Source organism: Pogoniulus pusillus, chromosome 32 (assembly GCF_015220805.1).
Source record: "Pogoniulus pusillus isolate bPogPus1 chromosome 32, bPogPus1.pri, whole genome shotgun sequence".
NCBI lineage: Eukaryota > Metazoa > Chordata > Aves > Piciformes > Lybiidae > Pogoniulus > Pogoniulus pusillus.
This window is the reverse complement of record NC_087295.1, coordinates 1,942,067-1,957,218: the sequence shown is the minus strand read 5'-3', so window position 1 is coordinate 1,957,218 and position 15,152 is coordinate 1,942,067. Positions and strand designations below refer to the sequence as shown.

The 15,152-nt window shown below is 47.4% G+C and overlaps 1 protein-coding gene across 9 annotated transcripts in view; it reads right to left on the bottom strand.

Annotated features, from left to right (window-relative positions):
• The window catches only part of BBS9 (Bardet-Biedl syndrome 9), a 230,463-nt gene that overhangs the window by 108,974 nt on the left and 106,337 nt on the right, over positions 1 to 15,152 (bottom strand). For all 9 annotated transcript variants that reach the window (XM_064169881.1, XM_064169879.1, XM_064169880.1 and 6 more), the window contains one exon: positions 9,430 to 9,652. In XM_064169881.1, the coding sequence (XP_064025951.1) occupies positions 9,430 to 9,652 (223 nt within the window). The remainder of the gene's footprint in view (positions 1 to 9,429; positions 9,653 to 15,152) is intronic.

Genomic DNA, 15,152 nt, shown 5'->3' with positions numbered 1-15,152 from the left:
CTCCCAAATTCCACAGCTTGTCCTAGAACCAGCTGCCACTATTTGCATCAAGAGCCACGCAGAGACAATTTTCACCACTTGTGTCATGGCTTTTGTTGGAGCTTGTAGCACATCCAAAGATTTCTAACGTGTCTGAATTCATAAAAGCTTGACTTAAGATGCCTCTTTATGGGAGCAACTCTGCTGCTTAAGCTGTCAAAGTGTCTGGGCTATCCTTCCAGGATAGGGTTCAGTGCATGTGCTCTGCAAGTCACACAAATGGCATTGGGAAACACTTTGCTCTGAAAAGATCTAACAGCTGTTCCCATTAAAGAAACATTATTGGACACCCAGCCAAGAACACAATCAAAAGCAACATCCAGTAGTACCCTTAGTAGAGCAGGGCTGAAAATGCACTAACATTAAACCCCATAATGCCATTCAATAGCTACCAAAAGTAATTTGTTACTCACTATGGAAACAACAAATAAAGGGTGAAGGATAATAGTTGTGTTTTAGACATGTAAGTGCACCTACAGCCTGTTCACCTGATGAGCACAGCCTGGCTGAAGCACATGCTCTGTGCTCTGGTATGTGTTGGGAGAGGTAATTGTCACTGCCTTCTGCAGTGCCTGGAAGACTTCCATCTGCTTTTCTGCAGCAGAAGGGAAAAAGGAACCAGCTTATAACAAGAACTTTTCCAGGGGAGTGTCAGCTCTTGACAAACACCACAACAGCAGCAAGTGTGGTGCTTTTCAGAGTACACTGCCTGACTGAACACCCCAAGCAGCACTACAGGCTGGGGACAGAGCAGCCAGGCAGAGAAGGAGCTGGGGGTGCTGGGAGAGAGGAGCTGATAGAGCCAGCAGTGTGCCCAGGTGGGCAGGAGAGCCAGTGGCATCCTGGGCTGGCTCAGGAGCAGTGTGGGCAGCAGGACAAGGGAGGTTCTTGTGCCCCTGTGCTCAGCACTGCTCAGGCCACCCCTGGAGTGCTGTGTCCAGTTCTGGGCTCCTGCATTGCAGAGAGATGTTGAGGTGCTGGAAGGTGTCCACAGGAGGGCGCCAAAGCTGGGGAGGAGCCTGGAGCACAGCCCTGTGAGGAGAGGCTGAGGGAGCTGGGGGGGTGCAGCCTGCAGCAGAGGAGGCTCAGGGCAGAGCTCATTGCTGTCTGCAGCTACCTGCAGGGAGGCTGTAGCCAGGTGGGGTTGGGCTCTGCTGCCAGGCAAGCAGCAACAGAAGAAGGGGACAGAGTCTCAAGTTGTGCCAGGGCAGGTCTAGGCTGGATGTTAGGAGGAAGCTGTTGTCAGAGAGAGTGATTGGCATTGGAATGGGCTGCCCAGGGAGTAGTGGAGTCTCTGTGCCTGGAGGTGTTGAAGCCAAGCCTGGCTGGGGCACTTAGTGCCATGGTCTGGTTGCTTGGCCAGGGCTGGGTGCTAGGTTGGGCTGGCTGAGCTTGGAGGTCTCTTCCAACCAGGTTGACTCTATGATTGCATGATCCACAGCTTCACTCTGCTGCACTCTAAGTCAGGTTACCAAGCAGTGCAGCAGCACGAGTCAGAGAGTACCACACAGTACTGGTGAGGCATCAGGAGAAATCCTCACTACTTTAACTCAGTGGCAAAGCTCCCAGCAACTTCAGCAGGGCCAGAGCCTCACCTTTATCTTGTTGATCAAAACAATTACTGCACTGTTCAGAAGGTCCAGACTGCTGTGCCTGCCAAAAATTTCTCCATCCAACCTACCATGGTGAGTGTTAATTGTATAGCCTCTGTAACTATTCCTTTTTGATTCCACCAAGGTAAACTGTTGGCCTGCCAAAAACAGCACAACGTAATCACGCAGCATCCACAACAAAGATCTTTCTTTCATCTCCAAGAGCCAGATGTACCATGGCCTTCCTTAGCAAAACCTGCAAAGGAATAATTACTGCTCCCTCAACACCCCTTCCCAGCCACTGATGTTCATGCCTCCTGAGGTGGCAAAGCTGCAGTAAAAGGGGACAGTCTGAAGCAAGAAATGAAATGCTTTCTTGCTTTGGCAATGTCAGGTTGCAGAAAGCTTCCTATTTCTCAGTGAATCACAAAGCACACACACTTGAAGGAATATCTTCTGCACAGCATTGACCCAAGCTGAGTGTAGACTAAACATGAACAGGATAACTGAACACCTCTTGTATTTCTTCACAGGGTTTACAATATACACTGGAACTGCACTAAGCAAAGTGACCTCACGCATATGCAATTCGATAGCCAGAGAGAATCACTTTATCCCTGTCAATTTTACATTAAACCCACCCAAACCAACTCTGCTTTTAGTGTGCCTCAAGTATGACCAAAGAGAAAGGCTCAGTTCTGACACAGATACCTGTATGTTTTCTTTGGAAACTCCTGAGAACTCTGCTGTAAGACTGCACACAAATAAAAACCCCAAACCGTTTTTCCCCTGATAGCCAATTAAATGAAATAAGCAGAACCAGCTAATTTGTTCTCCCCAGACTGGGAGGGTCTTGCAGGTTATTAATCCTGCCAGTGCAGTGTCTTTGTAGGGAAACAGGGCAGCTGTTCACTGCCACAGCCATCAGAAGAACCTGCCTGACTTTCAGAAGGACTCTCACAACACAACCACAGGAGCACTGGAATCACAGAATTGTCAGAGCTGGGAGGGACCTCAAGCATCAGCCAGTTCCAACCCCACTGCCATGGGCAGGGACACTTCACACTAGATCAGGTTGCTCAGAGCCATGTCCAGCCTGGCCTTATAAACCTCCAGGGGTGAGGCTTCCACCACCTCCCTGGGAAACCTATTCCATGTTTCACCATTCTTATGCTGAAGAACTTCTTCCTAATGTCTAATCTAAATTTGTCTTCTCTAGCTTGGATCCATTCCCCCCAGTCTTGTCACTACCTGACACCCTAAAAAGTCCCTCCACAGCCTTCTTGTAGCCCCCTTCAGATACTGCAAGGCCACAATAAGGTCTCCTGAGAGCCTTCTCCAGACTGAACAACCCCAGCTCTCTCAGCCTGTCCTCATAGCAGAGCAGCAGCTCCAGCCCTCTGACAATTCTCATGTCCCTTCTCTGGACACATTCTAGCACATCCAAACCTTTCTTGTAACAGGGACTCCAGAACTGCACACTGTGCTCCAAGCAGGGTCTCACAAGAGTGGTGCAGAGGGGCAGAATCACCTCTCATGCCCAGCTAACCACACTTCTCTTGATGCAACCCAGGGAACCGATATCCTACCTACAACTGGCATTGTGGTCCTTGCTAGAGCTTAACCTCTTCAATGACCTCATCAGACCTGACTGGATTCTACTTCCACAGGATCACAGGATATAGTTATATCTTTTAATTTTAGATATCTTTATATATAGATATATACACACACCTATACACACAGTTACATCTTTATATACAAATATACACATTTATTTCTATTCACAGACTTTCTATTACTGCACTGAATTTCCTTCTCAACAATTTCCAGCAGAACATAGTGAGATCCTGAATCTCTCACAGTTTACTTCCCTAACTTGAACCTTCTGTGTAACTCCTGTCACACTACTGCCTGCTTCATCAATGACCTGATTCAAATGGCAATGCCAGTTTATAAGTTCATTTAAATAACTCTGATCAGCAACTTAATACCCTTAATGGCTACTCTGGTTACAAGAAACTCTTGATTTTAGAGAAGATAGTACCAAAGAATTCCCAATCTATATCTATTTAACTGAATTTCAAGGTTGGAAGGAAACAGCCTGATCATTTAGCCAGACTCCACTCTGCCAACCTCCTCCAAAACTTCCTCTATGTAACTCAAGCATCCATTTATTCCTAAGCTGCTTTCAAGAATGTCACCAGCCATTATTTTCACTCTAAAAACTCTGGTTTGGGCTGAAAAGCTCATTTGAAATAAAAGTGCTAGAAGAAACACAGGCTTATCAGTGCTGATGGAGTTGTAAGAGAACTGGGAAAGACTTCTCAGTGCAGCTCTACACCTGAATGCAGTCGAGCACCTCATAACCTAGATTAAAAAGGGGTGTTCCCAATATTTGTTACCCTCTAGCTGCACTGTTCCTGCTGGAATGGAGGCATCCCTCATCATCCATACACACCAGCCCTTCTCTTTGATCTCTAATGGTAAATGTAAAGGCTGAGTGAATGCTCTTTGAAACACACAGTGTGGCACAGCTGCTTTGTTACACAAAAGACAGTAGGCCATTAAAATTGAAGCTCGATTAATACGGTGGAACATCCCCCTAATCATATCCCAACTTTGAAGTAATACTCCTTTTGGTGATCCCTAATTTACAGTTAACTAGTTTTCTTTAAGTGGAATAACAACCCAGCTTCGCTCAGGGTCAGAGCTAATCAAGCACATCTTTCATCAAGACAGAGAGCTACTGGCAGCACACCCTGCTGTGGTATCTGCACTTCTGATACAGAGCAAGCCTCCAGCACACCACCTCACGCCCATGAAATTCAGCAAGCCTGGGGGGCTCACCAGTCTGCTGAAGGCTTCACAATCCTACTAGAGAGCACTCCAGCACTCTTTAGTTAAGCACAGATTACTCTGTGGTTTATGTAGTGGTATATTTTGTGGTATACAGTGCTTTAGCAACCTTCTAATTAGCAGAAAGCCAGCCCAACCTCTGCCTCAGTGTAACCGAGTCAAAACCAAACCTGAAGGATTTGAGTTTTCACTTCTGCTTGCCCCTTTATCACTCCTGACTCTGCTTCAGCCAGTGAACAATTAAAAAAGCCCAAAACTGCCTTAAAGAATTCCCAAGTCTGCCACTGTCATGAAGCACTTCGTGCTTGGCTTCACTGCATGTTCCAGCTCCAATCACAGAATCAGCCAGGTTGGAAGAGACCTCCAAGCTCACTCTTAAGAGTGAGGGTCAAGACATTAGGGACAGACTCCTTTCAGTGCTGCCCAGCGACAAGAAAAGGAGAACCAGGCACAAACTGGAACACAGAAATTGCCACCTAAACACCAGGAGAAACTTCTTTAGTCTAAGGGTGACAGAGCACCAGAACAGGCTGCCCAGAGAGGTTGTGGAGTCTCCTCCTCCGGAGACTTTCACAGCCTGCTTGGAAGCTGTCATGTGCAACCCGATCTAGGCAAATCTGCTTCAGCAGGGGGGTTGGACTAGATGATCTCCAGAGGTCCCTTCCAACCCCCTCCATTATGTTTATTCACAACACAGCTACTGAGGAGCTCTACTGCAGCTAGATCTGCATCCTGCATGTGCTGGAAGTGATCACACAAAACCACAACAAATGTAAAAAGGGACAATGAAGAAAGATTCTGCACCTCACTGACTGCCATCTACAACCCAAGATGCTATCTTCAAACACCTCTATTTTAATCTTAGACTGATATTCAAGAGTAGGAGATCTGCTTGTTGAGCCACAGGCTGTGCCACATGCCCTCTAAAACTCACATGGTCCAAGCATACCTGCTGCCAAGTCATCCAACCACGCAGCAGCAGTGAAAATCACTCTGTGTGACCACATGGATCTGACTGCAGAGGGCCATCTCATTTAAACTACATTCTGAAAGGCTGGACTAGGTGATCAAGCCCTCTAAAACTCACATAGTCCAAGCATACCTGCTGCCAAGTCATCCAACCACGCAGCAGCAGTGAAAATCACTCTGTGTGACCACATGGATCTGACTGCAGAGGGCCATCTCATTTAAACTACATTCTGAAAGGTTGGACTAGGTGATCTTTGAGGTCCTTTCCAACCTGGTATTCTATGAATATGTTCCCTGAAGTTCAGGAGCTCTCTCTTAAATCAGTGTCATGAACCCCAGGGAAGTATTCATAGAATCACAGAGTCTTTAACTGCAGTGAAGTTTCCCATTGCAGCACACACAAAAAATTAACTCATTTCTTAGGACAGAGATCCCCATGGAGCAAAGCTGGAGGTGGGGAGATTTAGACTGGATGTGAGGAGGAAGCTGTTGAGCATGAGAGTGGTGAGAGCCTGGAATGGGTTGCCCAGAGAGGTGTTGAGGCCTCATGGCTGGAGGTGTTTAAGGCCAGGCTGGATGAGGCTGTGGGTAGCCTACTCTAGGGTAGGGTAGGGTGTTCCATCCTGAACTAGATGATCCCTGTGGTCCCTTCCAACCCTGACTGATTCTATGATTCTCTTCTATGATCCCTGGTGCTCTGAAAATCATGCTCCAAGAAGCTTTTAGCCAAACTTACACTGAGGTTGTCATTTTAAGCTTTGTTATGCTACAATCACACTTTTCAAAGAGAGTTTTTCATGCCTAGACCAAGACCCAAAGCAATTTCTTCTTCAAATGCTGAAGCCACTCTTTTGCCTATTAAACTTGGAAGATCTTTCAAACTACTTGTCTGTTTGTTTGTTTGTTTCCAAAAAGCATTGGGAACTTTTCTGCATGCAATTCAAACCCAGCTGTATTCTGCAAGTGAAAAAAAACTTTCCAAGGGCCTGGCCCTCTGCAGAATTTTTTTGGCAAATCTGTGTGAAAAATTGTAAAGCAAAAGGCCTGAGCCAAAGCTTACTGAAGTCAATGGAAAAACTCCCTGAGATTTCATCAGGATTTGGATCAGGCTCCAAAAAAAAGGAAAAAAGAGAGTCTGAAGTAATTGAAAAATCAGTTCTGCAGGTACAAAACATGAAATTTTCAGTAGGTGGAGATTTTTTGTAGACTTTATGGCAATGTGGAAGAGCAAAATACATCATAAGCAGTGGTAGTGAGGGACTTAAGAGTTTTGCATTGGTGATTCATCACAGAGTGCCACAAGCTCATACATGCTACACTGTCTGCATAATACAAGTGATGCAATCAGCCCCACAGACCTAACAACTTTGCTTTGCTTTGAAAAACAAGGGTTTTTTTCACATCTTGAGTGCTGTGTCCAGTTCTGGGCTCCAGAATTCAAGAGAGATGTTGAGGTGCTGGAATGTGTCCAGAGAAGGGCAGCAAGGCTGGAGAGGGGCCTGAAGCACAGCCCTGTGAGGAGAGGCTGAGGGAGCTGGGGGTGTGCAGCCTGCAGAAGAGGAGGCTCAGGGCAGAGCTCATTGCTGGCTGCAGCTCCCTGCAGGGAGGCTGTAGCCAGGTGGGGTTGGGCTCTGCTGCCAGGCAAGCAGCAACAGAACAAGGGGACACAGTCTCAAGCTGTGCCAGGGCAGGTCTAGGCTGGATGTTGTTAGGAAGTTGTTGTCAGAGAGAGTGATTGGCATTGGAATGGGCTGACAAGGTGGAGTCTCCGTGGCTGGAGGTGATGAAGCCAAGCCTGGCTGGGGCACTTAGTGCCATGGTCTGGTTGGTTGGGCAGGGCTGGGTGCTAGGTTGGGCTGGCTGAGCTTGGAGCTCTCTTCCAAACTGCTTGATTCTGTGATTCTAAAAGACCCAAATAGCAAGGAAAAAAATTAGATTTAATACTGCCAAAGCTAAAGTGTGGTGATGATGATGATGGTGATAACAACAACAATAATTATTAGTACTTATTAATAATAATTATTATAGTTGTTGTTATTATTAAGAATATCTATTATTATTATTTAGGACCAAATAAAAAAATGAAGTAGGAGTTTCCCCTCAAAATCTATATGCCAATTTCAGTGATAAGACCAAAACAAAACCATGCAAAGAACTATCTCATTCCAGCCAGAGCTGCTCAGAACAGTTTAGAATCATGTGGCACTTGCAGTTTCACCTAAATTACATCTGATTTCTGGCAGTGGATGAGAAGAGTCACATCTACTCAAGTGAAACAGGAAAAAAAAGGTAGCAAATGAAGAGCAAATGGGTTGTGGTACCTGAAATAATGGCCTGACATCTCCTGATGTGGAAACAGTTCCATCTCTGCTGACTAAAATATGCTACTTGCACTCACAAGAAACTGAAGAAGCAATTAACCTTGACACATCCTGGCTTGAGCTACGTATCACATTAAAAGAAATAATCAAGAGAAATGTTGCCTATGCATGTAAAAAGGAAAGGCTCCCAAAGAGTCTGTTTTCATCTCTTGAATAGAGGAAGAGTGACCTCAGAATCATTTATCATAGGCAGTCCCCCCTCCTTCAACCCTCTGTAATTATACAGTTGCACAGATATTCACATCAGAGAGCCAACCAACCAATGTTCCTGGCTGCATCAAGCTGTTCTTAGACTTTTCTTAAGCAACCACAAAATCTTGTGGCTATAAAGCATTCAGAAGTCTCCCTAAAGATTTGCTCCTCCCCTTCCACTAAATCAGCTTTATGGGGCAAGGGACATATTTTAGTCTAAAAAAACAGAACCCAAATGATGAAATTTAAAGTGTTTGCTTATATTGCTACTTCCTTACTCCCAGGCTTTTATTCTAAGATAGAACTGCTCATCATGCAAAAACATGTTCAGTGTGGAGGATCAGAAGCCAGAGGAAAAATGTAGTGTTGTATGGTGGGACATTATATAGAACCACAAAATCACTTTGGTTGGAAAAGACCTTTTGGGATCCAGGACAGACATTAACCCAACTCTGCCAGGTCACCATTAAATCACTGGACTCTTTCATAGAATCATAGAATCAGCCAGGCTGGAAGAGAGCTCCAAGCTCAGCCAGCCCAACCTAGCACCCAGCCCTGCCCAATCAACCAGACCATGGCACTAAGTGCCCCAGCCAGGCTTGGCTTCAACACCTCCAGCCACAGCCACTCCACCACCTCCCTGGGCAGCCCATTCCAATGCCAATCACTCTCTCTGCCAATAACTTCCTCCTAACATCCAGCCTGGACCTCCTCTGGCACAACTTGAGGCTGTGTCCCCGTGTTCTGCTGATGGGTGCCTGGCAGCAGAGTCCAACCCCACCTGGCTACAGCCTCCCTTCGGGTCGTTGCAGACAGCAATGAGCTCTGCCCTGAGCCTCCCCTTTTCCAGGCTGCACACCCCCAGCTCCCTCAGCCTCTCTTCAAGCAGTTCCCTGAAATCATTCTTGAACTGAGGGGCTCAGAAGTGGACATAATATTCCAGATGCAGCCTCACAGGGCAGAGTAGAGAGGGAGGAGAACCTCTCTCAACCTACTCACCACAGCCCTTCTCATACACCCCAGGATGCAGTTGGCTTTCTTGGCCACAAGAGCACATTGCTGGCTCATAGTCAACCTCCAGGTCCTTTTCCCCTTCACTGCTCTTCAGCAGGTCAGTCCCCAACCTATACTGGAAATATCTGGGGTGCATTTGCTGCTGCAGAGCTGCAGTAAGTGCTCTAGCAAGGGGGGTGGACTGGATGATCTTCTGAGGTGCCTTCCAGCCCCTGATATTCTGTGACTCTCTGATCAGAGATAAAACTCAGAGTGAAAATTCTGTCACCACCGACCTCAGCAACGTGCCCAGCATTTCATTCCCACAGCCACACAAAAAGAAGCTTCTGTGCACAACTTCCAATATACAAATGCTCACTAAGAGTTGTGAACTTCTGTCTTACCTAGCAGGACAGCAGCTTGCTGAGTGGCTGAGTCTGTACCCAAGGAAAGGCGACCACCTTTGGCCAGTCTGTCACAGAAGAGGGTGATGTTTTTCTTCAGTCTGCTCGTATCTTTGGGCATGCTCAACTGGCTGCTGACAGTCAGGGCCTGTTCCTTAGAGCTCTTGGACAAGCAAGTTCTTAACAAGTAAGAAATGGCAGCATCCACAGTTTCTTCCCAGCCCTGAGTTAATGAAAAGGAAATGAAATAAAATTAGATGAGCTGTAATGTGATACAGCACAGAAAAAAATCAAGGCCTAAGACTTTCCAAATGGCACCTGTGCAGAAAACACAGTTTGGCTATTAGTGAGCATCAGGAACTCTCAGTTCTTTACCTTGTACAAGCAAAAATTTCCCAAGAGAGCCTGAAAAAAACCAAACTTGCCCCAATATTGACACAGAAATATAACTTCAACAATAATATACAGACAGTATGTGACCTGAGAGTCAAACTGAGAACGAGAAGTTCCTGGATATGACACATAAAATTCAGGAGAGAAGTGAGCTGTTAACACAAGCATGGCTTCTGTGAAGACACCCAGAATTCAGCAGAGAAGTGAGCTGTTAACACAAGCATGGCTTCTGTGAAGACACCCAGAATTCAGCAGAGAAGTGAGCTGTTAACACAAGCATGGCTTCTGTGAAGACACCCAGAATTCAGAAGAGAACTGAGCTGTTAACACAAGCATGGCTTCTGTGAAGACACCCAGAATTCAGGAGAGAAGTGAGCTGTTAACACAAGCATGGCTTCTATGAAGACACCCAGAATTCAGGAGAGAACTGAGCTGTTAACACAAGCATGGCTTCTATGAAGACACCCAGAATTCAGGAGAGAAGTGAGCTGTTAACACAAGCATGGTTTCTATGAAGACACCCAGAATTCAGGAGAGAAGTAAGCTGTTAACACAAGCATGGCTTCTATGAAGACACCCAGAATTCAGGAGAGAAGTGAGCTGTTAACACAAGCATGGCTTCTATGAAGACACCCAGAATTCAGGAGAGAACTGAGCTGTTAACACAAGCATGGCTTCTATGAAGACACCCAGAATTCAGGAGAGAACTGAGCTGTTAACACAAGCATGGCTTCTATGAAGACACCCAGAATTCAGAAGAGAACTGAGCTGTTAACCTAAGTATGGTTTCTAGGAAGACACCCAGAATTCAGGAGGGAGGTGAGCTGTAAATCCAGGTATGGCCTCTGAAGGCTGGGGGCTACTTTTGACAGAGAGAAGCCAAGGTCACCCTTCCTGCCCTTGTTACTTTCTAAGAACACGATCAGGACAGGCGCTTCCTAGTGATAAGTAGGTCAGTGAGAAGGCAGTTAGAGGCACTCCATCCTGATCCAAACTTCTACTATTCTTCCTGGAGTCCTGGAAACATGCTGTATGTGTATAAAGCAGAAGGAAAACACCAACGTAGAGGGGTTTTGCTAGTCAACGTTTGCCTCTCCTGACCTCAGGACAAGGACATTAACCTTCTGTCATTTCTACACTTTCCCTTACAACACCCCGTGTAACTCAGAAAAACCCTGCCAGTGAATCAATGCTGTGACTGCTTCACATGTCCCAGAGACTGCAGAAAGATTTCATTGGAGTGTAATCCATCCCCTGACCTGTGATGGTGACAGGAAATAATCCATTCCACAGTCAATTTACAGAGGTTAATGAGCTGGTAAAGGCTGTCTACATTCCCACACACTGGGCAGTGAAACTTAATCTGGACAAAGCAGGGAAAACAGTCGAGCCAGACACTCCTAATTACACCACAAATCATGAGAAATAAGACAAGACAAGAAGCTGAGTTTCACCAGAGGATAAACACTTGATTAACTGGTGGCAGCGCACAGTAGCTGAGCATTGCCCAATGCAGCCCTCCAAATAAGACAGACAAATGCAGGCAGAAGAAGTCTCTGCTTGGCACCTAACTGAAATGCCAAGAGAAGTCAGGGAATTAAAGCCAGCCAGCATTCTGCCCTTGGCTCACACAGGTTATGCTGCACTTCCTACCACAGACGTCTCCAACACTTTCCAACCCCAAGAAGACCAATGGGATCCTGGGATGCATTAAAAGAGTGTGGCCAGAAGAGAGGGAGGTTCTCCTCCCCCTCTACTCTGCCTTGATGAGACCTCATCTGGAATACTGCACTCATTTTAGACTTCCCAGTTCAGGAGGGGCAGGGACCTACACGAGAGAGTCCAAAGGAGAGCTACATGGATGATGAAGGGGCTGAGGCACTGCCTGAGGAGAGACTGAGGGACCTGGGGCTGCTTGGTCTGGTGAAGGGAAGACTTAGTTATAAACACTGATTAGATCCCCTCTATCTGAGGGCTGGGGGTCAAGGGGGACACACAAACTCTTCCCAGTTGTGCCCTGATGATAGGACAAGGAATAATGGTATGAACTACAGCACAGGAGGTTCCAGCTCAACACAAGGGGCAACTTCTTTCCTGTAAGGGTCCCAGAGCCCTGGCACAGGCTGCCCAAAGAGGTTGTGGAGTCTCCTTCTCTGGAGACTTTCCAGGCCTGTCTGGATGTGTTCCTGTGTGCCCTGAGCTAGATTGTACCATTCTGCTCTGGCAGGGAAGTTGGACTCAGTCTATGGAGGTCTCTTTCAACCCCTAACGTCCTGTGATCCAGTGAAACCTTTAGCTTCCCTGTAGGACTGGTTTCTCAGTAGACCCTAAAAGCATCTTCTCCAACTGAAGGACTGTTAACCTAGTAAGTCCAGGCAAATCCAAGGCAGATTTTAGTGGAGGAGCAGAGAAAGCTGCCTTTACATGAAAAGACCAAACAGTCTTGCTGCAAGCCTGTGGAGGTGGTTTTTACAACTAAGAATGAACAACCACAAAGAGTATTGCATTTGTCAGCAATTTTTAATTGCTGCAAGGAGAGAACTGAAGAAAATTCTTCAAGTCTTTGACATTGAAAAGTGTTCTGGTCTGTAGCCCACACTGACAAATGATTCTACAGTCATAGTTGGAACACTGTGTAGTGTTCTGCAAGCCAGAGCATAGGAGGTTCCAGGTACGTGTGGGGAAAGGCTTCTTCACTGTGAGGATGACAGAGACCTGGAGCAGACTTCCCACAGAGGTTGTGGAGCCTCCTTTTCTGGAGACATCTAAAACCTGTGTGACCTGCTCTGGGTGGTCCTGCTCTGGCAGCAGGCTTGGACTGGATGATCTTTCAGAGTCCCTTCACATCCCTGACATCTGTGATTCTGTGATATTTGAGGTTCCTGTAAGGGCTTATTAAAATACTGAACATTCCAGGGCAAGGATGGGGTGGGCAGCACAGAGAGGGAGGAAAAAAGTGACTGCTGGAAGGCAAGTCTGAGAAAAATTGGTTTGTAGAATTTACTCTAGGGGCTGTGGAAAGTTTAGTTTGAGAGGTAGAAATGAATACTATTGGTCATAAGTGTAAAGAAACCATCTCAACAGCACAGCAGTCACACTTTGAACCATAGAATCAACCAGGCTGGAAGAGACCTCCAAGATCATCCAGTCCAACCTACCACCTAATCATAGAATCATGGAATCCACCAGGTTGGAAGAGACCTCCAAGCTCAGCCAGCCCAACCTAGCACCCAGCCCTGCCCAACCAACCAGACCATGGCACTAAGTGCCCCAGCCAGGCTTGGCTTCAACACCTCCAGCCACAGCCACTCCACCACCTCCCTGGGCAGCCCATTCCAATGCCAATCACTCTCTGACAACAACTTCCTAACAACATCCAGCCTAGACCTCCCCTGGCACAATTTGAGGCTGTGTCCCCTTGTTCTGTTGCTGGGTCCCTGGCAGCAGAGCCCAGCCCCACCTGGCTACGACCTCCCTTCAGGTAGCTGTAGACAGCAATGAGCTCTGCCCTGAGCCTCCTCTCCTCCAAGAAAAAGACTGTTCCTAAGCTGTGTTTATGAGCCAAGCAGGAATTTGACTCTTTATCTTCAGAAGCCTCTCTTACACTTTGAAAGCCTTTATCAATTCATGCTATTCCTAAGGCAACAACCATTCCTCAAGCTGCCTGTGAAGTAATTCATCCTGGAGGGCTAGCCAGGGCACCTCAGAGAGAATTCCAATGCAGTGTGCAGCATTCTGCAGGAGCTGTGCAGAAGTGGTGCAAGCCACACGATGGGAACCCTTACAGCTGCCGCCTCAGGAATTTGCCTGTCTAGATCTTATTTCTTGATTGTAGTCACAATAATGATTTCATCAGCTCTCAAAAATGCTGAAATGCTTGGAAATTCACCTTACTGAGTAACAACCTTGGCACTTATGCTTTTGAAAGCCACCAACGGGGAGGTTTCTCCATCTGCAAGGGTTGTGTTTCCTCTCTCACGAGGAGCACCTGCCGCGTCTCTCTCAACACTTTGCTTCTGCAGTGGAGTCAGTATAAAAATCTCCCTGCTGATCCACCAACCCAGGCCTCCCAACCTGGCAGCCACAAACCAACAGCACATTTTGCCAGGACCTCACTGCGCTGCCACTCATCCTAACCCACACCCAAGTGCGTTCTGCATTTCCAACCCACCTGATTTGTCTCAAGGAGGAGGTGACAGCCACAGCGGCCACAAGGACGGCAAGCAAAACCTGCCTGCCATGCCAGAAATGGAGCTGACAAACTTTCCTTGTGAGTGTTCCTGAAAGAGTATTGCTGAAAAATGGCAACCACTCTTCTTACAGCCACTGAGCCTTCTCTGGGAACTGATGAAAGAAACCTCCTGCCTGCACGGCATGAGTGGAACGATTTGCCGCCTCTGCTTCCAGCTTCAGAGATCTCTTGTTCTGCTTTTTAGCACTGAGATCACCTCACACTCCATCTCGCCTTGAGGAAACCTGCTCTCTTAACAGGTGTCAAATGTACACACTGCAGATCTCACAATCATCCCAGCAAAATCTCTTCCACCACAAAAAAGAAAAGCTTGAAATGGATTTGGTTGCTAAGGAATGCAACGAGGCAGAGATGTACTGGACCTGAGTAAGGCATCTGAGACTGTCCCACAGGACACCCTGGTCACCACTCTGGAGAAACACAGACTGGATGGCTGGAGCACTGCTGGATAAGGAACTGCCTGGATAGTGGCATGCAGAGAGTGGTGATCCACCTGGAGACCAGTGCCAAGTGGCATCCCTCAGCGGTCAGTGCTGCCAGTGCTGTTTGACACCTTTGTCAGTGACATGGACAGAGAACCAGTGCACCCTCAGCTTTCTCGGCTTGCCCAGGAGCTGCTTTTCCTCTGCAGCACAGAGCCCAAGCACCTTCCTTGTCAGGCCTTCTGCAGGCCCCTCTAGCTAGCCAGGTGCTGCTGCTTGTCCTCCCCAGAGGTGGCCTTGGGGCTGCCCATGCCGAGGGAGCAGCCTCTAGAGGGGCAGGGCAGGGGCTCATCCAGTCCAACCTAGCACCCGGCCCTATCCAGTCAACCAGACCGTGGCACTAAGTGCCTCATCCAGGCTCTGCTTCGACACCTCCAGGCACATCGACTCCACCACCTCTCTGGGTGGAGCCCATTCCAATGCCAGTCACTCTCTCTGTGAAGAACCTCCTCCTCCTATCAAGCCTACTTGCAGTGCCCATGTGCACTGCTTTAGATGCTCACAGTTGGCCACTGTGAGGACAGGGTAAGAGGCCTCCTCTCTGATGGATTACTGCTGCTCTCAGGCTCTTGTGGCTTAGCAGGTTTGCCCAAGGG